This window comes from Ambystoma mexicanum, chromosome 7p (genome assembly GCF_040938575.1).
Source record: "Ambystoma mexicanum isolate Mex_15411 chromosome 7p, UKY_AmexF1_1, whole genome shotgun sequence".
NCBI lineage: Eukaryota > Metazoa > Chordata > Amphibia > Caudata > Ambystomatidae > Ambystoma > Ambystoma mexicanum.
In genome coordinates this window covers 363,803,958-363,831,334 of record NC_090939.1, presented here as the reverse complement: position 1 = coordinate 363,831,334, position 27,377 = coordinate 363,803,958, and the positions used below count along the sequence as shown (strand labels likewise).

Below are 27,377 nucleotides of genomic sequence, written 5' to 3'. Positions count from 1 at the left end.
GGCATCCCTGCTGGTGCATGGTGATGCAGTCACAGTGTCAGGGACAGTGACATGAACAGGCCCCTCCGCGGTGACCTGTGCTGCCTCCTGCCCCTGCCCCTGGACTGCACCACTTGCACCGGTGGTGCCACCCCCACCAGGCCCCATGTGCAGCTTGGATGAGGCCTCCTCCTCTTCCATACACACCACCAACCTGGATGTCTCTGCACCATCTACTGTCGTCGCCAGCCCCTATGGGGCTCACCCACCCCTTCCGCTGCAGCCATAGTGGCAGATGCGGCACCAGTCCCCTCGCTCCCGGATGATGGAAACCATGTTGCTTTCCTCCACAGCGTCATCACCGCCCTCTTCTTCACTCACCGCTGTGTATAGGGAGACATTGAACACAAGCATCAAGGAACTGTACAATAGTCCCCATAGACACAAAGCAATAGCACATGAGTGGCACTGTCAAACATCACTTCCATCATGTCCCTCCACAACACATGGGTCAGTGCAGGCAACACACATGCAGGAACAGGCATGGCACATGCAACAGACATGTGCATCCATGTCCAACATCCAATGGTGGCCTGAAACTCACATGTATCATAGGACTGATCACATGCACACACATCACCGGAGGGTCATGCATCTGGCCCGTATACCCCCAGACACAGTGGATACAAGGATGACTAGGCTGTATCAGTGAATCAACACATCGTCACGGACATGTGTCATGCATCCATAGTGTTTACCAGTCACTCACACACTACTTAGACACACGGACATGTACACCATGCATGTCCATGACAGCAGCACCCATCTCTCACACCCCAAACATGTCCAAGTACAGTCACAGGCATGCATACATGCAGGAGCGTGGTCTTCTGTGTGTTATTGCGTGGCCAGCTTGATGGAGAGTGAATTGGCACATGAAAAAGCAGCACGTCAGCGTGTTATTCAAGGAAAGGGCCTTAGCACGTAAGCACGTAAGTGACGTAACATGCACAGGCATTTCCCTCGGCATGGGTGCATAGTGAATCTGCATGTGCAAAAACAGCACATCCGCGTGGGACTGCGTGTAATTCGAGGAAAGGCCAATAGTGCGTTAGCGCGTATGTGACGTGGCAAGGATGGCCATTTCTGTGGGCAGGGGTTAAAGGTCTGTGCAGGATGCCATTACCTTAAACATGCTTTTTGTGGAGAGCGAGCGAGTGTTTCTTGTACTTCTTGTCAGTTCACATGCAATTACTTCACACCGGTTGCAGTGTGTACTCCTTGTTTACTGAGACAAAGCTCAATTCTTCTTTTGGCGGGGTGTTGCATACGCACACATGCGCGTCTTTTTCATGTTATTTTTCCAGGCAGACAGTGAGTGGCGCACATATTTTTCCATGGATGTTGCCTCTGTGTGTCGCGTATCCATTAAAGGTCTTTATAGCCTGCTTTTACCATGGTTCTGGGTACCACACCGTACTGTGGGTCCTTCATTCCATGCACGTGGGCTACCGAGGCGTCTTGTGCACATTGTATATATTTTTTTGGGTGCCTGAGCGTTGTGTGACCCGTCATCCTCCCCCAGGGGTCACAGACAGCCTTGCTAGAGCACAGAGGTACGTATTCCATCTAGTACCCTGCTCCCTTCACCCCAATTGCCCAGGACAATTATTTACTGCACCTCCCATTCGTACAAGAACATCAGTGCCATGGTTGGGAGGCGACCAAGTGCTAAGGGAGGCAAAGGTGGCCAACCTCCAAGAGGTGTCCGTGGTAGGGGACGTGGCCAGGATGAGCAGGGTGGCCAGGGTGGCCAAGGTGGCAGTGGTGGGCAACGAAGGCAGGGTGCCCCAAGAGGGCAGTGTGTCCAGGACCAATCAGGGACACCTATGCCCCCCCAGTGGGTCAGAGAGATGCAGCTAACACCCTCCCAGCTCAGGCCCTGTTAACCTGGCCCAGATTGGTCACAGACCTGGCACGGGATGACTTACAGGCCGACTTCCATGTCACAAAGTCAAAGCCACGTTTGGCAGTGAAAGTTGCTATCACCAGGCCACGTGGATCTGGGGCAGCAATGTCATCTGCTTCCGCGAGTAGCCATGGTGAGGAGGCTGCAGGGGCAGCTGCAGCTGAATCCACCCCGGCTCTGAGTCACCCAGCCGGGACAGTGTTGGTCCAAAACCATCACACCAAGGCAGTTGTGCCGCTTGGTCCTGGCAATAGCACCCATCAGCCAATGCCTGCAGTGAGACCTTTGGTCATCGTGCCATTGCCTGCTTCCAGTGGCCAGTCCACCTGCGCTTCAGCCCCTACTAACCAGAGCAGCGTAAGCCACTCAGGGTCCGCACCACCTCTCAAGAGGAAGAAGCGGGCTCTTGCGGAACAGGCTGGGACCCCAGACACGGCTCACCCCTCTGGCACATCAAAGAAGCGGAGTTTCAATGATGTGGAACTAGACGCACTTGTGGGCTACATGTCGGCATATGACCGTGACATGCTGGTGACTGCAGGGTGCAAGACTATGACTGATCAACGTAGGGCCCACTGGCAGTGCATCATGGACCAGATTAGTTCCCTTGGATTTGTGAAGCGCACAGCTGATGAATAAACAAAGTGGTGGAATGACCTCAAACGCAGAGCAAAAAACAAGCTAGCTTCCAATTACGCCTCTACTCTGGTGACTGGCATGGATCTCCACCAGAGGAGGATGAACTCACAGAACATGATGCAATCACTGGAGGTTTCATCACAGAGGATCAGATCCAAGGCGTGGGAGATCTTGAGGCAATGTCCGGTGAGTGGCCATGCATGTGTGTCCAGACCATGTGTATGTTGCTTGGGTGATGTGTTGTGATTGAGTGCCAGGTCAGGCTGTTTAGTCATGACTGCTATATGTTACCCATATGGTGCCTCCAAACCATCCCCCGCTCTTGCATTTGGGTTTCACAGTATCCCTACTGACCGCTGAAAACACTTTGCACATTATGACTGCACTTGCCCTTCAACTGGCATCATGCCACAACATTCTTAATACTGTTTTTCTCTTCATTCTGCCTGATTGATGGAATCATTTGCATGATAAACACACATGTGTGTGTCGTCTGCCCCAGAATCACCATACTTCAGACATAAATTTCACCGCACAATGCCCCACATTCACTTTTTATGGAAATGATTTCATCAATCAGGCTGATTGACTGCTGTGCACCTACAAATGCACTGCACCCGATCACTTCAGAGCCATGTTTGAATGTTCAACATGACAATTGGCATGTGTCATGTCCAAGTGACCTACCATTGATGTAGCCATGTGCCTCCCATAATTGAATTTGTAAACACTGGCGTTGTTGCAGCGTGTGACACATGTGTGTTTTGTCTCACTCTTTTGCATGTTCTATTTCATGATGTGCGTCTCACATGGATGGGGGACAGTACTGATTTACTACCATCTGGGTGTCCTTGTCAATTCTGCCATGGCTATGCTATGTGCCATCTGTGTGCTGGCATGTGTCATGTTTGTGGATTGTCCATGCCACTCACAGGCTATTGTGTGATGCAGGTGCTATGCACCATGCAGCACATGTGTTGCTTTTCCATTTTGGTGTCCTCGTGTCTGCTTTTAGGGTCCCCTTCCACTTCATTGCCATTGCATGCATGCCAGAGTTAGTGTCATGTGTGACATCTCTCATTAATGTATTTGATGTGTAGATTGTGAGGCCTATATGTGTGTCCGCTATGCTGTTCATGCGTGTCTTCATTACTTTTGTTTTATTTTTGTGCAGGTGATGAGGCACTAGATGCTGTTGAGGGGAAGGAGATGGCGCAGGCGCAGGAGTACTCAAAGCACCAACCAGGCACCAGTGGATGACGTGGGGTGGTGGTGCAGGAAAATCCATTAGTCCTACAGACCATCCTGTCCACAGGTGTCTCTGGGTACACCTCCGAATACCTCTATGGCTCAGGTGCTGAATCAGACATTGAGACAGATGTCCCATCGCAGGTGATTCTGGCAGGGATGCTGTTCTGTCCAACACACCTGCACTGGGGGTAGCCCCTCAATGGCCCATTCAGTGTTTGAATGTCCGCCTGTGGCAGTTATGGATGCAGGGTCACACTCCACAATATTTGTTCCTGTTCCTGGGCCCGCAGATCAAAGGAGGAATGCAGTCCTGCAGCCTCAGGCAGTGCCAGCACAGCAAGGTGCACATCACCTTGGGGCAAAGAGGTGTGGTGTCCGCCAACGCGGTGGCCATGCGCCACTGGGTAATACTGTGTGGGAGAACTCCTTGTAGACTATTGCAGCACAACAGGGGGTATCATGTGAGATTATGGCTCAGGCCATGGATAGGGTGGCCACTTCCATTCTCCCCCCAGAAAGGCAGATGGAGCTCCAGCAGCAGGTAACAGAGTCCATGTGCCGTTCACACAGGGAGGACATGTTGGCGGCCAACATGGACCAATGGGCTGAACTGAAGACTCTGCACACAGCCATACCTGCAAAGTCACAGGCCCACAGGGATGCCCTGAGGGTAGAAAACAGGTCCCTCAGAGATACTCTGGGTGCACTTGAGGTGTCCCAAAGGACAAGGTCAGAAGTGCAGCTGGAGCAGCTAACATGCACAATCTCAGCTGAGCTCCAGGCAACCCGTGAGGAGATCCGGGAATCATGTGAGGCATTGCAGGCAGAAGTCTGTGCTACCCGTGAGGTGCTGAATGGGGATCTCTGGTCCATCATCCGGCAGAACCAAACCTTTCAGACATGCATGCTTGCTGCCATGGAGGAGCATTCCAGGGCTTTGCATGCTCAGCCTCCCATACCATGCACACCTTCTAATGTAGCACCAGAGGGTGACAACAGCGATGGCAGTTCTCCCACTATCGGGTAGCCGTGCAGGCCAAGAGCCCATGGTGTTTTTTTTTCTCAACATCCACGCATGTGGGTGTTGAGGTGCACCCTGTACCTCCTCCGTCCTGGGTGGTCCCCCCCCGGTCGACCAATGGACATTTTTGATTTTGTTCATTTTAATTTTAATTTATCATTTTCTTTTTTCTTTTTCATTTTTATTTTTTTCATTTTCATTTTCTTTTTTCATTTCTGTTTTAAAATTTAATTTTTCAGTTTCATTTTACAGTTTAATTTTTAAAATTGTATTTTTTTCCTTTTTTGTTGACAATTCTTTTGCTTCTATTGTACATTCATGTTACAGTGTGTTTCTTTGTTTGGCACATGTAGGCATCCACTGTGTGTTCTGGCTGGGCCCATGCAGGCTTGTCCTGTGTTTGTGTTAGCAGCTTGAGGTCCAGACACATATGCCATTCCAGCTTCCCCTTTCCATGGGCTCACAAGGGTGTCACCGTGTGACAGTTACTTACACAGAGGCATTGGGCTTCCATCAGTTGTGTGGCCAGTCTGTATTCCAAACAATGTATACAGCCCTAGTGGGGATTGCTGATGATTTCTCCACTGCATGGTTGATTTGTATATTGTATACCATACTGCCCATTATGCATATTTTCATGTAGCTTCTTCATGTGTTAACTTGCCTGTGTCCATTGCAGATGCAGTTCATGTTGTATGCAGTACTCTGCCACATTTACCTACCAGCAACGCACTGGAGATTGAAGGGTTCGATGTGCTGCCTTTGTCAGGTTGTAACACTTGCACTATATTCATTGGTTACTGTCATACATTGCCACTGTTGGGTCCTGTATTCATGTTTTCTCTTGCTAGTAAGTATTTGTTCATGTGTGCTGTATATTTTTCATAGGTGAGAGGGAATTGTCTCTGGCCTGTTTCAATTTGTGACGGTGCACTTTGTGAGACTTGTGTGAAGTGCTGTGCATTCATTTGGTTGCTTTGACATTGCATGACATGCCATGGTGTAATGGCCAGCTCAGATGGGGTTTGGGAGGGGTTGGGTGACATACTATTATTTGGGTGTGCTCTTTTGCAAGGGGGTAGTCCTTCATGCAGCATGAATATGTGTCTTTTACTGACACAGCATTGTGTCTTTTTAAGTAGTTAGGGATGCACACAATGTAGCACTTCCAGGTAAACAATCTCAGGGTGGTATGGTTGTGACAGTTGACTGTCCCTTTTTTCATCATCAATTGTCAGCTGGTATGTGCCAGGCCTGTGTGCACTCCGCAGGGGTGGGATTTTATGTGCAAACAATTGCCACAAGCTGGGTACGGGCTGCCTCACCACATGCCCTTTCCCCTCCCATGCGCAGGGGGCATGCATGTGGTTGGGGATGTGGGGACTCCTCCATGTCCACCGGCACGCCCCTCCGGGTTGCAACGTTGTGCAGGACACATTCTGCCACTATGATCCTGCACACCACTTGGGCCGCATATAGCAGCTGGCCACCACAGCGGTCAAGGGAGCAGAAACGTGACTTTGGCACTCCGAATGTGCACTCCACTATGCTGCGGGTTACAATTTGGGCTGCGTTGTATCTTACCTCGTGTGGTGTGGTGGGATTCCGTATAGGCATTCTCATGTAGGTGCTCAGAGGGTAGGCACTGTCCCCTGGGGAGGTGATAATGGTTATCATTAGTTGGGTTTTGCCATTTGTCTGACATGCATGCATGTATGTGCGGAGGCATTTGTACTCACCAAAGGGTCATGTGTCGCCATGCCTCACAGCTTCCAGGTCCCGGTTTAGGGGTGACATTCTGAATATGAAACTATCATGACTGGACCCTGGATAGTTGGCATATACAGAGGTGATGTTTCCCTTGGCATCACATACAACCTGCACGTTGATGGAATGCCAGTGCTTGCGGTTTAGATAGATGTTCCCAGTGGCCCTAGGAGGATGTAGAGCCACATGGGTGCAATCAATGGCACCTAGCACTTTGGGGAATGTGCCACCCCGTAAAAGTCCAGGACCATGGCCTGCCTTTCTGCGGGTGTTCTGGGCATGTATATGAGCTTGTGGACTCACGGGTGTGCAGTCATGATCGCCAACACCTGGTGTAGGCTGCATGACTTCGTGGCCTGTGAGACACCCCCAACTATGGCACTTGTCTGCTGAAATGACCCAGTAGCCAAGAAATGGAGTACATTGAGCACCTTTCCCAAGGGGCTCAGTGCTTGGGAGCACAGGGTGGGTGATGTGAGGTCATACTCCCACTCAGCAACCAGTTCTAGGATGATATGGGGTGGAAACCTGTACCTGTCATAGACCTGGTCATCAGGCATCCCAAAAAGGCTGGTCTTTGGTAAGAAAATGCGAGGCCTGGCTATCCTCCTCCTCCTGCGGTGTCCCATGACCACTGCTGTGAGGAACAGTATATTCATATTAGTTTATCAGCTTGTTTATTGTTTGCACGCACTTTTATGCTGCGCGGGACTGCTTACGCCTGCTTACACCTGGCATACGTGTTTCAGGATTAGGGCGTCTTTTGTGGTGCGCAGATTTCCCCTGTTTGATTCCATGAATACGTGTTGTTAGCGCGCGTGTGGGCGTTGCAAGGATTTGGCAGCGGTACTTCCCCCATGACGCCCACATTTTCACGTGTTGTTCCCCATTCCGTGTGTTCCACCCCCTTTTTATGTGTGTGCGCTGACCTGTGTGCGCCTTTACTGGCCGTCTCGGGCACAGCCTTCGGGATGTCGCAATGACGTGTGTGCCACACATGGATTCAGCGCAAATCTCAGGTAAGCCACGCACAGCGCATTCCATGAATCGACTAACGGCTGCGTGCATGGCTTTCACACGCATGTGCTGTGATTCTCACGCTTGTGCTCCCTTTTTCTGCGCACATTAACTCCATGAATTACCCTGCATATGTTAGTGTAGGTAGTTCATAATGAGTTATTGCATTGCAAAATAGACATTTCTGTATTTTATCTACCCTCATATTTAGTACTTTAAAAGTACTATAGTTCAAACCAGTGTTGGGTCTGTGGGAAAATAAAATCCATGCTTGATTAAAAAAAAACTTCTATGTTGTGGCACAATATATTTCTTTCATTGTTTTAGTGTTTGTTTCTTGCTATTCATCTATCTGTTGGGTTGTTGCAGATTTTTTGGGGCACTTAGATACCTGTTACCGTATTCTAACTGTATATTTCTTGTTTGTGTTTAGTGGTATTTATTCATCTGTTTGCTTGTTGCAGAATCTTGGGGCAGTTAGATACATGTTGGCATATTCTAACTGTGAATAGTTTTGAAGTTGAAGTTTTGCTTATGTTCATACACAGATTACGCATGAAATTTTGGTTTTAAGAATATTAAGTAAGCGTTTACAAGATTTGCTGGTAATCTCTGCTTTGGAGTTATGGTACTATCATTACATTCAAACCATCCACAATTCTTTTTTATATACGCAGTGTAGTGACCTGCATTGGTTGTGGTTCCTGTGGGGTAGATTATACCTATTGTTTTAATTCATTTATATTTATATATCGTGCAGACAGTCCAGGGGCATTGAGGCACTGTTACTTGTAGGAACTTAGTTACAGAGGTACAGGAATGGTAGCAGTCGTTGGTACATTATAAATACTACAGACATAATTCTATAATTACAGCTTATGCAGTTGGTTGTTACATTACAGCTTATGCAATGGGTCATATGTATAGAATGATTTTAATAGCTTTACGGAAAGCAATGAGAGAGGCCTCACCACGGATTGTGGAGGTAGGGCATTCCAGTGTGTGGGTGCAAGTTATGGGAAGCTGGAACCACCCGCTCTGGCTCTATTTACTAGTGGCACATAGAGCATGTTGGTGTAGGGTGATCTGGTTTGCCTTGTAGAGGAGACGGGGTGGATCCTTTGTGAGAGGTAAACAGGAGGAGGTGAATGCACGTGTGGGTCAGTGTCAGAGCTTTGAAGACAATTCTTTCCTTTAGAGGGAGCCAGTGGGCTAGTAATCTGGCCTTCGAGATGTGTTCTCTTTTAGCAATGCCTTGGGCTGCACGGAGAGCACTATTCTGTATGACTTGTAGCCTCTCCAGGTTTTTCTTGGAAGTTCCTAGATAGAGTACATTGCACTAGTCTAGCCTGGAGCCAGGGATGGTGATGGCTATGTTTGTGCAGTTCTCTTTGGAGAGAAAGGGCCTGACTGCGTTGATTAGTTTAGCATGATAAGCAGCTAAGAAAGTTATTGCGTCGATTTGTCTGTCCATGGATAGGTTGGAATCCAAATAGACTCCAAGAGTTTTGACTGAGTCTGAGACAGGTATTTTGATGGCGTCGATGGTGAAGAGACTGATTTGGGAGTCTAGATTTTTTAGCGTGTTGGAGGAACCTACCAGGAGGAGTTCAGTCTTGTTGGAGTTGAGGCATAGTCCATTGTCTGCCATCCAGGCTTGGATGGTGTTGTAGATGTTGTTATGGGTCAAGGAGTCAGTGTCATAGTTACCAGTGAGGTTGAGGAGGATCTGGGTATCGTCAGCGTAGTTGGTGTAGGAAATACCCATAGCATCAAGGATGAGGAAGAGGGGTTGTGTGAAGATGTTGTAGAGGGTGGGGGAGAGGCAAGAGCCTTGGGGCACACAACAGAGTATGAAGGTGGGTGAGGCGGAGGCTAGGTCAGAGAATACTTGCATGTTTCTGTCATGTAGGAAGGAGGTGATCTATGCTGTTACATCAGGGGAGAACTTGGCAGTGGAGGAGAGGTGGTGGCATAGGATGTCGTGATCTAGAAGATCGAAAGCCGCGGATAGGTCAAGAAGTAGGAGAAGTGCTGGTTTGCGCATGTCTCTAGCATCGCCCATCTGGTTTTTCAGGTCAAGTAGGGAGCTTTCAGTCCCGTGTCTAGGGCGAAACCAGATTGACAGAGTCCCAGGAGCTTGTTCTCTTCAATGAAATGCTGAACCTGCAGGTAGGCAGCTTTGTCCAGTATTTTGAGGAGGAATGGGACAGTGGTGATGGGTCTATAGTTGTTAGGGTATGTGGGGTCGAGAGTTGTTTTTTTTAAGAGAGGGCAGACCCAGGCTTCCTTGAGGGAGGCAGGGACTTTCCCTGTGGCAAAGGAGCCATTGACAAAGGCTGTCAGGAAGGGAGCTAGCGCTTCAGTACAGTCCTTGATGATGGTGGCTGGGCATGCATCACCTTTACAGTTAGAGGGTTTGAAATTCCTCATTATGTTGATGATGTCTTTTTCCTGTATGGATTTGAAGGAGAAAGGATGGGGGGGGCTCTGAGGCTGGTGGCGGGACAGGGATGTACGTATTAGGCAGGGCTTGTTTAGTGGCTAGTATTTTGTTTTGGAGAAGGCTCAGTTTGGTTTGCATGGCCGTTTGTATTTCATTGCACCGGCTTTGTCTTTGGTGAAATTCTGGGGGGCGGGAGTGGGAGTCTCTAGCTCCCTAAAGATGGCGAAGATTTCTTTTCTGCTAGATTGGGCTTCCGAGATTATGGATTCAAAAGATTTGGCTTTTGCTAGGGTGATTGCCTTTTTGTATTTAGTAGAGAGGCCTTTAAAGATCAGCTTATCTTTGTTAGAGTGGGATGTTTGCCATTGTGTAAGTGCAGCCTTTTTTTCGTTGCAGAGTAAGAGAAGGTCCGGGGTGAACCAGGAGTTGGAGAGGATGGTGGGTTTGGATTGGATTTCCAGGGTTTAAGTGGGGCAATTGAGTTGATAGCTGCTTTGATGGCAACATCATAGGCTGTTGGAAATGTTTCTGGGTCTGTGAAGAAAGGTTGTCTGAAGGCAGGGCCTTGGAGGAAGGGCAATGTGAAGGTTTTCTTACCAAGTGATACTTGACCATGTGTGAGTACAGCTTACAGTTGTTTTGGTATCATCTCCATTGTAACGTAAAAACATTACTATTACCTATGTTCTATGTGTCTATATTTGTAATCTGCCATGGTTTGCATTTTGGCAAGGTTTGCATTTTGTACAAGTTTCTGAAATTGAATGGATTCACAGTTAGGTATGCATACATACAAAAAGCATTCATTAGGGACAAAGAGTCCATGTATGTTTCCTGGAATCTGGAAGATTTCATTTATAGGTATGTTTTTGTTTTCCAGTACTTTTGATAAGTACATTAGACATTCTTGTGGATCTTCTTGTGAGATTATAGTGAATTTGACCATTCCAGCACAGTAGTCAAATTCTTGTCTTATTCCATGAACAATTTAAGTGTTGTCAGTATTGTTGGTTGCATTTATATGAAGGACTAACATTTGGAAACACAATTGGTGTGCACTGTGTAAATAAATGTTGTCAATAAGTGGTGGCAGTTGGAATAGAATATTTATTGCTACATTTGCATAGCAATTTACACCAGTTGTATTTGGAAATTTGAATGGACCTGACAGTTCTGTGTTGAAGTCATTTGTTCAGAGTGTGTGTTGCTTCTTTGAAGAAGTAGTTGAGTTACTTTGAGCAGTAGATTCTTCTTTGGTTGTTGTACTTGATGAAGTATTAGCTTCTTTTACTTTCTTTGGAGGAATTGCAGTGAGATCCTGTATCGTTTCAGTTTAAAGTAGTTTTCTTTTACAACGTTTTGCTTTTTGCGGAACAGGATAGGTTTTAGATGGGGGTGTAGAGTGAACGCAGTCTATTGTATTCTAGAATGCAAGGAATATCAGCATTTTCTTTACTTGCACCAAAGTTGATTAGAAATAGCCCATCAAGTGTCCGTAAGCGTGATAGTGCTACATAGCTCATGCCTTCTTTAAATACTTGCTACCAATATCTTTAAATGCTTTATCTAGGGTAAGACCTTGTGATTTGTGAATGGTAACTGCGTATGCTAGAGTTAGTGAAAATTGTTCTCTGTGTACATACATGTCTTTGAAAAGAAGGAAGCGGGCTGTTGAGCGTCCTATCCGTTTAACTTCTGATAGTTTGTCAAAGAGAATATTGACAAACTGAATGTTGTTGTCACGTGGGTATGTTTGAAAGCCAACAACTATACCAAGTACTCCATTAACTAGTCCTTGCTCCACGTCCAGGTTACGTTTAAGCATTACTCTACAGTTTAAAGATAATTTTAATATTTTCTCCAAACCAGCTGTGTTGGAGATAGAGTTTTCTAAGGTATTTACTCTTTATGTGGCTTGTTGACACATAGGTAGTGTCATACTATGTACGTCCAGTTTATCTGTGGAGCAAATTTCAATTATTGGTTGCATTTCTTTTTTCAACATTGTTTCATTGAATTTTTAACAGTTTGCAAGAGTTGGTATCAAGGACATACATTTGACATTTTTGTGTGCTAATTGTTCCATGATCAGTAGCACATGAGTTATGCCCATAGAGTGCATGGATGTGCCTGGATTTTAATATTGATTGTGCTTCTTGAGATAGTAAACCAACTCTAATACTTTTTAAAATGTTGGCGTATGTCATTTGTAATGGCATCTTTGATGTACTGGGTGTTAATCTTAGCAGTGCACAGTGGTTGGTGGTGCCAGTTATCGTTGCTTAGATTACCATAACTGGCGAATTTCAGGGGTTTTTCAGTTTTACTTGGAACCATAATGTCTCTTTAACAAAGTTTTTTTAACGGAATATATATATATAAATTATTAAACAGATGATATAGCCAACAAATTGCGCTCTGCCTCATTACTGAGCTGGTGCTACCGGGCTAGAGCAGGCTACGCTCAATATATGTCAGACAAAAGGTGAAGGTGCTGAAGAGAAAGGGTGCTCCACCACAAACACCTACCAAAAAATGCCCAAGCACACAAGACTTCAAAGTGTGTTCTAAAATTTCATTTATTTATCCAAAAAGAGTAAAAATAACATAAAAAGCATACATAGCAATGCCTGGGCAGACCAGGTGTCTATCAGCACTCACCCACAGCGGGTGGAAAACGCCATGCGTTCCACTCGTCTCGCGAGCTTCCTCAGGCTTGTTGTTAATCCAAGTATTAGTTTCCTCGTGTTTTTATGCCCTTGCAAGGGAGGTGATTGGGTCTGCCCAGTTATGCAGCGCATGTAACGTGAGAAAAACGTAAACAGTTGATTGGTTAGAACTCTATGGTTCTAATGTCAACACATTCGCCATTGTTCAGTATATAAATACATAGTAACCCACCATTGTGAGTCACATAATTCCCCATTAATATGCTAAGTGTATACCCGCTGAACATTAAAACTAGACAGCCCGCCACCTCCTCTTGCTACACAAAATGTTAAAAGAAATAACCACGAGTTAAAGCGCCAGTGCGCCTGTTTAATTTTAGTTGTGCCGTGATAGAGAAAAAATATCTTTACGGCGCTGCTATCTATCCGCTAGTGGCGTGAAGTGCCCTAAAAAACAAATGTCTGCAGCTGCTGTTCTGAAACCACAGTGCCCGTTCTCGTATAGTAACATACTCTAAAAATCATGGATACTTGGATGCTATACAGCCACATTTATGCACAGAGTTTCCAGCTTTACTACCGCTTACTACCATATACAACCAAGTAATCATACCAAGTGTAAACAAATACATGTTCCATAAGCACTATCCTCAATTGTACTACAATAATAATTACCAAATACTTTCTACTCCCCCCACAGCACCTATAGTTACTATCCACATATTACTATAAATGTGGTGGCCACTGGACAGATTCTTGGGGCCACAGCCACCACAATAGAATTAAACATACAATACTCTACTATTGAATTGGTATCCACGGACACCGAAATGTACTGTCGACACAGCAGCACCTGCACACCCTTTTTTACCTATAAAACCCACTCCATATCATCCTTATTCCACTTCCCCACCTTTTCCAGGCCATCTTTTGGCCACCAATTAACCCAAAATGTGTTTTTCAGACTTTCCCCGCAGCACTATCCGCAGACACCGGCCGGTGTCCGGGGGTTCCAACATGGCAGATGTTTAAAGAAATGTGATACACTTAAAGCTGTTCACCATCTAACCAGTGGGTGTGCCCGATGTCCGAATAGGGAAGTGAGTCCACGAACTGAACCCAGATATCAATAATTTCTTTTTACCTACTTTTTGGTTGTTTTCAAAAAAGCTAGTGGACGGCTTTATACCAAATTTGCAAAAGCACACTTTTAGGACCAAGTTGACCCAACTGGTACAAAATTAGTGAAAATCCGTCCAGTGATTTGGGCTGTAGGTGTGATCACATTCTTTTTCTCCAAGGCATCTTTGAGGACAACCAAACATTTTGAGACCTGCTCTATAACTTTACTCCCATGGGTGAAACCTCACCAAACTTTGCAGACTCAATCCGAGGGGGCCATATGCTATCTTTGCATAGTTTAGTGAGGATTCATCCAGGGGGGGGGGCAAAGTTATAAGGCACCCAAAAAGTGCTCTTCCTATCAGTTGAACAACTTAACCATAACTACAGGGCCACTACTGCAGGCCCTGTTATATATATTCACATGAAAAAAACATAGTTAAGGAGACGTAGCAAAACCATTCAAATTGACAATTCAGGCAAAGCCACCTTAACTACTGGGCCCCCTGTTGTGCAGTTTATGGCCACAATGATGACATCAGAGATTACATTACTGATTGGATCACTGGTGACATCACTAATTACATCATCACTGATTGTATCACTTATGACATGAGAGCAGTAATTTTGTATGTTCAGATTTCTTTGGTTCACTCTCTTGGTACATATGTTTTCCAGTTATACTTGTAGTACTAAAATGACTTTTGTGCATAGGGACTATTTTTAGAACAGAGTGATAGAGGGGCTGGAGTTATCATCATAGCCAATGCTCAATCAATATGGTTAACTCTGATGTGTAAGAAAGCCGTGGTGGTAAATGGCCTGTATTTTTAAACGCAAACTCCAGCCAAGCTTTGCACCTGCACCTGAACCCACCCTTATATGCACAAACTTGTTTTATAAATGTTGCATCTCTCTTTCTTGTACACATCATCTGCTGTACCAGCGATGTCAGTCATGATGTCATAAATAATGTCATATGTGATATCATCAGTGATGGCCTTTGTGATGTCATTATTGTGCTTAGGGGCTACACAGTGGGGGCCTCATTGTTAAGATGGTATAGCTTCCAACACCCACCATATTTCAGCTGATGTGTGGCATCAAAGTTGTTTAACTGAATAATTGCATAATAATATATGAAATTTAAACCATCTGTTTAATGTTGAATATTTTTATTTTCAATGTTATAAGTTTGATAAGTACTACAAATGAATGCTCTACACGTAATCATATGAAACTTCTGTATCAGTGTATTGTTCCATGTTATGTTGACATTGTTAAGTGTAATGAAATAAAATATGCATCAGAAGAGGTGAACCAAGGTATTCTAACGTATGCAATCAATAATGACACATATGATGTAATTATTGATCCCATCAGTGATGTTGTGTTTGATGCAATTAGTTTTCTTGCATGATGGAATTAGTCATGTCACTGGTGTTTTCATTGGTGATGTCATCATTGTGGTCATACATTGCACATCAGGGGGTACATAGTTAAGGTCAATTTGATTGAAATGTGAGTGATGAACCCATTGCCCACTGCCCAGTAGATGTATGCACTGCACATGTTAAATCTTTTTTTTTCTCTATCTCATTATTCCCAAGATTATTTCACAGTAATCATTTCCAATAACAGACATTCTTGCAGTAGAGCGATGGGTTGCTGATTCCTGTATTATTGGGAAACATTGCTCAGAATTAAAGAGTCTTCCATATTCTTTTTTTTCCAATACATTTTCATTGAGAATTTCACATGTAACAAACACGAAAAGAAACACAAAAACCCAGTTTTCCTTAATGGCACTCAACATATGTCATCCTTCCAGGCACTCAACATATGTCATCCTTCCACTTTCCAGGTCCCCTTACCCCACTCAATTGCCCTTTCCCTCCTTAACCCTCTCCCATTACCCCCTCTGACTCTTTGCTTCGTGTGATGCATGTTTTTTTTCTTCCCCTGATAACCCAAACATTTTCTACCTGTAACAGGTTCCCCAACACACACCCCTAATCCCCAACTTTACATGATGTCTTCTTTCCCACTCATGACCTCTTGCTTTATGTGATTTCTATTGCTATTGTTATTGTTTTTGCTATTGCTATTGAAATAGCGCCTATGGCTAGGGTATCTAAGCATGTTTCTTCAAAACAATTAGTATTCCCCTAGGAGTGACTAAACAAAAACAGTAGAGTTATGAGTCTCTTTCTGGTGTTGAGACTATTTTTACACTTTGTAAAGTCATGGGGAATTCATTAAAAAATTTGATGGATTCCTTTTTCCTCTTCTAAATAGTTCTTTCATTTGCAGCTTCTCCCGGTTATATCTAGGGAATCACTTGCATGAGCAAAATAAAAATGGTGGCTTTTCATTTTAGCCTCTCTGCAGCAAAGCATCAAAGCCAAGATATATACAAAGGTTTCAGGGAACAGGGGGCAACTCCATGCCTCTGTCAAATATTTTAAAAACTGTTACATGTATTTATCCCAATCCAATCCAGGAAATTTAAGTTAATGTATTGTGCTCTTATTTGGTCCAAATCTGCCAAGAGATTTTCTTTGCACTTTTTCTCTATGGCAAAATGAATGAAAGTAGGATGAAAACCACTTATTTAAGTTGTATTAATAACATTTTCTTTATTTAGAAAATTGTCTTCAAAATGTTCAGTTTGGGAGTGGGAGGGGGCGTGACAACCTTATTGTCTTGAAAATGTTATCCTTTTATCGAGTCAAAAGTTATGAGCCTCGATCAGCCTCTAAACTGCAGAGCACCAATACTGATATAAAGGCTTTAAGGAGCGCAGGTACCACCTTTTCTGTTGAATATTAAATAAACTCCTGGATGGATTTACCCCAGGCCAGTCATGAAAATGAAGTCAATGTTATGTGCCCAAGTTGTTTCTTATTTGGTCCAAATCTGCTCAGCAATTTTCTCGCAACAGCTGTTCAAAAATTGCAACTTTCTCTCTAGGGGAAAATGAATGGGCTGAAAACGGTGTTTTGTTTTCTTAATAACATTTTCATTTTATAAGGTATTTTTCCCAAAATGTGTAGTAACATTACAAACCTTCCGTTGGTGTTTTGTTTTCTTAATAACATTTTCATTTTATAAGGTATTTTTCCCAAAATGTGCAGTAACATTACAAACTTTCTGTTTGGAAAATGTAGTTGAAATCCATCTGGCATATCAAAAGTGGTTGTAACCCTATCAGCCTCTCTGCTGCAAAGCACCATGGGCGATATAGCTATATTTTTGGGAGAGGGGGGTATCCTGGTGCATGCCCAAGCAGGATACATAAATCCAGCACTCTGTGGTACCTGAAAAAGATATGAGGGTGGCCTCCTCAACGGTACTGTGCGCTCACTCAGGCAGTAGGAGCACACCACCGATGCCAGATGTTAATGACTCAAATCATGGTAATTCATTTGATAGACATTGTCAAGTGATCAATAGCACATACTCTGCAGAGCTGTATCACAATAAAATAGAGTAATGTCAAACACAAAACCTAAAACTCATTTAAGTATTACATTTGACACGAGATGAGGGAAAGGGACGAGTGAGCACAGTGGAGTGACACTACTTTCGGGACTAAGTGTTCCTTACGGAAGGGTTAACCCTGAAACCACAGCCGTGCAAAGGAGTGATCACTGGGATCAGCAATCAATCAACTTAAGAGGAAGTGAACCCTTTTCAGTTGAAAAATGCACTCCAAGGTGTGTCCATCAAAAATAATTGGCTCCATAGCTTTTTGCCCCTCTTCCAAAGGAAAGTTGAACCAGTCCTTTTTAGAGCCTCAGACTTTCTGAGTGAATCTTGATGCGATCTCTGCAGCACCAGTCAATATCATCATCATGGTTTCCCTGGTGGCAAATCTTCCGTTATCCTGAAGATTCTATGATTCCCATGATCTGTCCTTAATATCTTTAACAGACACGCGAAGGCCCTATATGACAAGCAGCAAGGGTACCTTCCTGGGCATCCTACCCGTTTGTAGGTTGAAAAGTGACTCTGGTCAAAAGTCTGACATTCCCTCCCTTTGTTGGGACTGGGAGATTGTGCAGATTACCAGTTTGGCATAATCCTCACACCCTGAAATAAAAGTGCAGGAGAACCCTTATCATTCATTCGTGGGATCTATGTATTTTAATCAGCTACTATGATGTCACCTGTCCTAAAAGTCATCTGGAAATTATCTCCTACCTAAATCTCGACCCCTATATCTCGGCACTAGTGTTCAAGATAAACACATTCTCAATCAAGATATGCATGTGAAACTATAAAAAAAAGGGGGGCAAGGTCCCCCTCCACACCCCAATTAACGATCCACTCCCACACTGCCTTTAATTAAACTATTTAGTCGCCCTAAAACTCCTTGCTTCACTCAGCACATATTGTAATACAATCAATGTTCACATATTGTTTCATGTAGATGCCAGTGACCACTAGAGGGAAATGAAGCTACATGAATGTCACCAGCAGAGGCGAGATTGTGAGTTAACGAAATAAGCATATGACGAGGAAAAGAGACACATTCAGGCCTGACTAGAATGGTGTGAGCCAACAAGAGACTGGATACCAATTCCATGTGCTTATGTTTAACTCGAAGTTGTCTTTCACACACACACTTTCCAGCCAGTCCTTTTTTTATGAAATTGCTATTTATTTGCTTATTCTGTCAGTCATGTCTCTGCTCAAATGTTCAAACACTGATTAATCCGGCACCAAGGGCATCATAGTGATAATCACGGCAAATCAGGTATTGCACAAGTAAACCAGTTTATTGAAGTGCAGCTGTATCATTTGAATGTATCCAAACGCAGCTGCCACACATTCTACTCAGAAAGTGATGCACTGTGTGCCAATCACTGATCATAAGTAAGCATCCTTTACTTATTTACATCATCTACTAGCCCTTGCTAGTATATAGTGGCTGGAATATATTTTCCCAGTCTCTTTAAAAGTGAGGGAGAGAGTTTTTCACTGTGCCACTATATCTTCAAATGTTTACTGCAATGCTGCTGCTGTGCTGCGCAATCATAATCCAGCTCTGCATTTTGGTAGTGTTGACAACGTCTCCCCAACAAAAGGCAGAAAAAGACCAAACAGTCATTGCAGCTCTGAAACCAAAAGGATGCACTGTATTGAATATAACATTGTGGAGCTTCAGGTGTATTTTTAAACATGCTGATGGCATTTTAATTTTCATTTCCTATCTCCCTGATTTTCTATCTTCAATTTCTGTAGCCAGGTTTGGTCTTTTGCAAATCAAATGGCTACTTCCATTCTGTTGAGAAAAAAAGACCCTGGCCGTGAAGTCAGCGGTGCGGGCTGCACACCCTTAAACCACTGCGCGTGGAGTATGTTCAATTTGTTATGATTTAAAATAATTCTTTATTTGGGTTGAAAAGACACGTAGATTGTTACAAATTATAATTGTATTGTTGTTAAGCGATAACTCCTCGCTTCAATTTACTTCTGTTTATGGTACAGGTGCTTTCTGGACCAAAATATAGCTCTTAATGTGGCCAATGCATTTCGGATCTGATATTCTTCATCAGGGACAGCTAATTAATGACATGCATCTGTTATCAAATCTCTAATGTTCATAACAATTATTGTATTTACATTCTGAAATAACCCAACGAAATTAAATATGAAAAATTCCAAATACAAAAATGGATAATCCACTCCCATTCTGTTGTCAGATTTAAAAATCGAGAAGCGAGAAGAATTCTACATTTCTCCTTACATAACTGTTGACTTATATTTTTTCCACAGACGTCATGTCCTCACACCATTTTAAAATAGGCAATATTTTGACTTTAAAACAAAATGATAATACCTCTCCCATTGTTAAACAAGAGAGCGTACGATTCCCTCTCTAAAAAAAGAAACGACGGGCTACTTGTTTGCAATAGGGAAATTCATTTAGTGCCTGACTTACAAAAAGTTTCAATGAGTTTTTCCGATTGAAAAACGCGTTTCGAAATCAGGCCTAGAGCGGCAATTTGCCCATAAAATAGCAGCGCGTGGTACAGAATGCGCCTGCTCAGATGCTGCGGCATGTTTCTCACTTCATGGATTTCTCTTTTACTACTGCATTGGTTACAGTTGGAATGCAATGTGAAATACAAGTTGTCCATTATTGCCTTCAGAGCACAGATGTGACAATGGCGAATCTATCTGCAGTTCCGTGTGGTGTGTGTAGGGCACTCACGCACAACCCAGGCCCCAAGAGGGGATGTGACTCACCCGTGCAAAGGTACATTTCCAGCACATTCGAGTGCTCTGCGATCCACTGTTATCTGTGTTTTAGACTAATTGCAAGATCCACTGTTTTGTTTGTTTGATCTTACCTTATTTATGTGAAAATCATGTGTGGGTGAGAGAAATAAAAGTGGAGGCAGCAATGCGAAGATTGGATTTTTCAAATAAAGCACGAATACTGGATCCAGGCTGCAAAGCACTTCTGTCGAAATCTTACGAAAAATAGAACAAACATTGCTTTTACCTCACCCTATATAGATTTCCCAATTTGAATACGTTTTTTTGCAGATAATATAAAGTGGTGAAGGAAGGACCATTCTTCAGAGGTGTATTTTTTGATTAGAAGTAATGTATACAATCTATTTCCTTTTCGAGTGGCTCTCTCTACAATTTAAAATGTTTTATGGCATATGTTCATGTTTTGGATTTAAATTTTTGACATTCTGAATGTGGTAGCAGGGCTTTATATAAATAAATAAATAAAATATATATTCACATTGAGGGAAATTATAAAGGAGTGGGTTTCCTTTGGAGGAGAGAACAGTGATGCCCCATCTGAAATTCCGCAATGAATAAGGCCATCTCTATGATATAGTGTCTCCATGGCCTTTTTTTTCTCTTTCCTTGTGGACTGAATGTAAGTTGTATATTTTTCCTCTCCCTTTTGGCTGAAAGCAAAACCTGATACCAGATACTTGCACAGAAATAAGGGACAGTTATGCTCTATCCGCTTTGGGATTATTGGAGTAATGCTATTGTTCTGTGTCCAATTAATCTTGCTGGTCTAGACTGGTACGCACAATAGACTGATGTCCAGTGACGGAACAGATAAGAGGGGTGGCCAGAGAGAGACTAAGCAATGTCCACCCCTTGAGACAGGTCACACTGCAAAGGTTCCTTTCATGAATAAGAAAGGGCACTCACCTTTCTTAATAACCCCATTTTTTGGGGGGAAACAGATAAATGTGCTGGAAGGCTGAGTTAGAGATTGCTGGAATCTTGTGGTCAGGTGCCTGTTTGGCTCTAAAGATAATGATCCTTTCAAATGGGTTGGGTTAGTTAGGTAGGTAGTTTGTGGGCTCCGTTTCTGTGCACTTTGACTAAAATTAAAGAGCAAGCACATTTTCTTCCACAGATTGGTGACCTTGACTGAGACCTGTCTCGGAATGTGGGTGTATTGCTGTGCGTGTAGACAGACTCCGCTTGAACGCCCCATGTGCTCAACTGAAAAAGCGTTAAGGATCTGCTGTTAAAAACTCAGAGGGGTAGCTGGAATTTGAAACCAACAGCCATCTGCGAGATGCTCAGTGGAGCCGAGATTTCAAACAATGACTAAGCAAGATGTTGATGAGTTTCAGGGATATTTGAACATAGTTTTGGAATTCTGGGTTGGATATCTAGTTTTTCTGTTTGTTTTTGCCTGGCTTATTATCATGATTCTGAGAGTAATAATATTGTTGAGACCTGATATAGACTTCATAAAATACATGCAGTTCTAGGATAGTTTGTCTGGTCTGGTGTATTCTGTTCCCTCGTCTGCTAAACGTTTGAGAATCCAAAATGTCTTTCTGGCATTCTGTTTGTGTAACTAGTTTGTGATAGGGACTACACAGGTAAAAAGGAGAAATACAGCGGAGAATACAGAATGCATAGAAGGTAATGCCCCAGTTAAATAGTGAAAACTGCTGCGAGAATAGAGTGAATGCCTCATAAGCCCTTTCAAGGTAGGCTCAGCATAGTCTCTGCAAATCCTTCTCTTTTCTCAGGCTCACACACAAATGGGGTAAAAGTGTGGGTGGTACAGAGGCAAGTGTTTTGGAGCAAGTGGGAAAACAAAGCAGCACAAAGGTGGAGGTTCTACCTAAGGCACACCTCCACACTTTATGTATACCAACTATAAAAGTGCCACCTTCAGGTTTGTCGAGGTCTGGATATACATTGGACAATAATTGAGAAAGTGGTCTGTCTATGGAGGGTAGGCAACATTCAGTCCTTATTACTAAAAAGAGAACAGAACTGGATGTTTTGTCTACATACAGACACAGAGGGCTTAAATGAGGCCATACCCTGGCAGACTTGGGCAATGCTCCAATAACCTTCCTTAGAAGATTGAGGTAGAGCGCACAGTCTAGACCCCATACCATCCAGGGGCAAAAGGTGATAATGCACCCACTGTGTGGACCACCTACAAGACAGGACTGACAATTATCTATGATTTTTCCCAATGTCTCCCACAGCGACCATTTTCATTATGCTGCCACCGTCTCATTACTTACACTATGCCAGAGCCCATGCCACGCCTCATTGGTACACAAGTACTAGGCTGATAATCCCTGAGACCAGGTGGCAATATTGACTGTTATATCGAGTCAACTTGCATCAACTTGCAACAGGCTTCTGCTTACTATGTGCCTAATGCGCGCACTCGCCACATTTTTTATAGTTAGACAGGTACTACGCTTGCAGTCACCTACCGTGCTACAAAGAATCTATTTGTAGCCAATTATAAATAAATGCAACACAGATGCAATGTAAATTTTTCCAAATACACAACATCTTAATGATGATTTCACTCGTTGAAACTAGAATCTCAATTGTACTGCTTATACTAAGAAACACCACTGGGGGATGCCTGACCTACCTGACATATGCGCACGTTGTGACGCAATACATCACGTATGCACGTGCTCAAACTCCTATTAGAGAGTCTCATGATGAGTTGCGGTTGACAACAACCATTCTGTTTGGAATATCAGTTTGCCGTATAGTGAAGTAGGACGCAAGAGTGGCGCATGCTTATAAGCTAGAAGAAGAGCGAAGGTAAGAATGGCCCGGAGCTGGGAGGGAGCGATTCTGGTGCCCTATTGATCGTTGAGCATTTACTCATGAGATAAAGATAGGAGGTTGAGCGCACTATACCACAATATATATATAGATAATGAACTAGAGTGGTGAATTGCCCTGTGATTCTACACTCTGCTTCTTGTCCCTTTGAAAGCTCAACTTGATTGAGTGGGCTAAAGACCATCCAACGGCCCAGTGGTCCGTCAACATTGGACTGTGCAGTCCTAAAAACTGAATGAGTCGATGAATCCATTGGTAGCCACCCAGGTCAGTGACCCTTTATACCTTTGTCCAATGGTAGGTATCGCTTCTAATATGACACCAAAGCAGCATAATGAATTTTAGGTGAATTAGCATGACTTGGTTTACAAGGTGCTTGACCATCATATTAAATGGTATTTATCAGAATAGATTGTGCATATAGGAAATGTGAACATACATATTTTTTCTATCTAATTGTTTTACTCATGCAACAAAATCATGACCCTGTACACTTTTTTTCTACAGGGCCACAACCTTAGTTTCCACACATGGCAATTGAGGACGGTGCGGTAAGATATACATCGCTTGTCTATTACACTCCAAATACTAGTTAGTATATCACTGTAATTGTATTGAAGACTGTCCTGAAGAAAGTGGGTCCAGTAACCTTACACCACTGAAACCGGGAAACAGTAGAAACTGTAAAAGGGGTATCATCGCTCTTACCCAATTACAGTTTTGCTCTGATCTTTACATGGACAAACAAAAACTACAAGGGTCCGAACAAAAGATCAAACACCCTTTTGCCTTCACAAATATACAACGTGGTTGTTACATTAAACACTATATTCTTTTTAGTCTTTTCCAGATTTTAGGGAGATGTTCACACTGTCTATCAGTCATTAAAATTGAATTATACCAGGAATAGACAGTTGAACTACGTTACAATCGATCTCTCTCCCATTTTAAAGCATGAATGATAGAGAGTGACTGATGAGGCGAAGAGAATAGGACTACCAAGAAGAGTGTTCTTTGAAGAAACACAGTAAACAATGCACCATCTTTCTTCCATTCTTATTCTGTCCACGTTTAGATAAACTGCACGCCAGCAGAGTCTAGAATTTCCATCACAATACGCAAGTTTAGTTACACAATCATGCTATGCATTGTTGTACAGATTTGTTTGCCCTCCCCTTTTGTTAAGAATTGATTGGCAGGGCAAACACTGTTCATTTGAATATTAGGCACCCTATAGTGATTCTGGCATCTACTAACCCAAGATAAAAGGCATACTAAGTTTCCAATAGAGGCCACTTTAAATGTTGATGAGCTATTAGCTTTAAGATGAGTCCTATGGGTGCATGAAGGGGGAGCTAGACAGAGGCAATGTGGCGCATGCAATGTGGCTTGACAAAGCCAAAACGAGACACAACACATAAAACAAAATATGTCTGTAAGATTCCAATGATGAACGGTTGATGGGCAGATTCAGTTTTTAAGGGGGAAAAGAGGCAGGGGATCATCTACACTACTATGCCCCTATAGATTGTAGTTGAAAAGCCGATGATAAGCAAGAAGAAGAATCCATGGAGTACATTATTGAGTTTATCACTAGTGTCCGGAACACGACACAAGTGGGAGCATGCAGCAGGCCCAAATGCCCCAATGACGAGTGTTGAACAGCCACCAACTATAGGGCCCAAGCAAATGTTGACATCTGATGCATAAATGCAATCAAGACCTAGCACCTCAGGCGACCCTGGATCTCTGTATATGCCAGCCACAATCCCTCCTATACCCTGCTAGTGATGAGGAGATGTACGCCATATGGGGCCATTTCCACTCTCTTACAAGCACCATTGAGGCAAATGTAGGGAGCACCGGCAGAAGAAGGATGGGATTGCTTAATGTCCATGTCCCATGGACACCAGGAGACCCATGTAACTTAGCTTAGGCATTCTCTAATATCATAGATGAACAGCAGTGGTATATTGGAGAAATACTTACCCTCATCCAGTGCTATCCACCTGCCTGGGTGGATATGAATCAGCTCATGAGAATAGTGATCCCTCCAGATGTTTAGACAGAGATTAACACAACACGATAATTAGTCTATTTATCTATGGCTGATCCTGCATGGGGACGCCCTTGAACAAACACAGAACATGTTAAAAGTGGTAGTTCCTGAAATATGTCTTTACACAAAGTATTGGGGGAAAAGAGGAAAATGCCATTAGAATTAAGGTGAATCACCAGTGAATTACTTAGATCAAGTGAAGGTAGCGTTCACACAACACTCAGGTATTGCTAAGTCTGAAGAATAAGTGAACGAAATATTAACAAATTCCTTTGTTTGTGATCTGCTACCCAACACACAAGCTCAACTTAAGACAATCTGTATTGGGTGACAGAATAAGCCACTCTCTGAAATAGCTGTGATTGTGAATCATTGTGTAATGCGCCAGGAATGAAAGAGCAAAAATACTGACAACAAATGGATGACATAACTTCAAAGCCTGCAGGGGCAGGCACAGGCACAGACAGACCCTGTGGCTAGAGGCTGGTTTGGAATAAGAGAAAGAGGAAGGGGTAGGAAGGGGTAGGGGCATAGGAGCCCCACAACAGGCCACATCAGGGAACAGGGCACGCAGAGCAACAAGGATACCTGCAACTGTCAGGATACCAGGGACAACAGGTCATGCAGGGGCAGCAGCTACCACCGTGATATCAGAGATCCACAAGGCCACAGGGACACTATCTCAACCTATCAATGTGTAATTATTGTAAATATTCTGGACATTGGAAGAATGAGTTCTCCTATAGACCCCAACGTAATATCTTTACCAATCCCCAGGTCCAGGTTTCTAACCCAAACTCTGCACTGAGTGCACACAGGAGTTTACTAATTAGGGTGCAGGTCTTTCTAATTCCTTCCTGAATCCTAATGCCACAACTGCCCCCCATCAGTCTCAGTCACTACTGACAGACCTTGATCCTTTCTGACTCAAAGGAAAGCATATTTTCATGAACCTTTGACACCAGTAGACCAAAATGGCCCTTATGCACGTTGTGAAGTTGAAGGGAAAAACATACCTAATTTAGTTGAAACATGTTATAGTAGTTCAGCCCTACAGTCGGAGTGCTTTCTTAATGAGCCCTATAGTCGAAGTGCTTTCATAATGTCCCCTTATTCATAGATATATACAAGGCAGTGGGAATATCAAACATCCCAGTAGTACATCAAACAACATAGCACGGGACAATTACACTGGGTCCAATAACTGATATGCATGCAACATACAGATTCGGAGAGGACCTGATAGCAGTAAACTCAATGGATATCCCATCTTTTCCATTTGTTCCACACATAGCTCTCATTTTAGCTTGCATACCACCACTGCCACTCCAGAAGTAGGTTATGTTCTGCCCTTTTCTCGGTTCCTATACATGTAAATAGCCAGCACCTAATCCATTTTTTTCATTGGGGAATTCAGTACTCCTGGCCCGATTGTTCCATGGATACATTGAATCCCCTACTCTGTTCTCCCAACAGTTAGAGAATGACTGAGATGACATCGAATTCTCAGGAAAGTCAGTGCTTGTCCAGTTTGTGGATGGCCTCCTTCTTGCTTCTCTTTATTAAGATGCCTGGAAGAGGGCCACCTTGGTATTGCTGACAGACCTGGCCGGTAAATGCCACAAAGCATCAACATCACATCACAGCAAAAGGTAGATCCAGTAGCAGCAGGCATTCCATCTTGTTTGCGATGAATAGATGAGCCAAAATAGCAGTACAGCAGAGTGAGAATATTTAGTTAGGCTCTCCCTCAGAAGTACAAAAATACAACATATGTCTACATCTCAAGCTAACAAACACCAGCTTTTGTTAATGAATTTTCTATGACACCCTGACCAGATGTCCTTTGTTGTACCCAGCAAACTTCCACTCCCCAAGATGGCGAACCAAATGAAATAGACCCCCATGCAATGCTTCAAAGTTGGAGATGTGTAGAATATACCATTAACTTGGTGTTATGCACAAGTGACTATACTGGAAGCGAAGGGTAACCGTATGAAACAGACCCTCACAACTGTTCTACTATAACAGATTATCACTCCACACTCAAATTGATTTGAGTGATACTCAATTAAACAATGCAGACTTAGTTGACTTTGTGAATGGGTTTTGTTATGGAGTTCTAAACTGGATTTTACTTGCAGGGTATGTGGTCTGTGCCTTGGGAGAGGTTGGCGAGAATGGGAGACTACTGCTTGTTACTTCAACACAGGTGGCAGAGCTTGTAGCACTTATGAAAGCATGCAAACTGGCAGCCAAGCAAACACTCAACATGTACACAGATTCATTTTACACGTTTTGGGTCGCTCATGATTTTCCAC

The 27,377-nt window shown here is 43.5% G+C and overlaps 1 protein-coding gene across 1 annotated transcript in view; it reads right to left on the bottom strand.

Moving 5' to 3' along the window:
* The window catches only part of TMPRSS15 (transmembrane serine protease 15), a 1,663,368-nt gene that overhangs the window by 562,716 nt on the left and 1,073,275 nt on the right, over positions 1 to 27,377 (bottom strand). Inside the window, 1 exon segment of the mRNA XM_069636234.1 lies at positions 8,433 to 8,441. Within this exon segment, the coding sequence (XP_069492335.1) occupies positions 8,433 to 8,441 (9 nt within the window).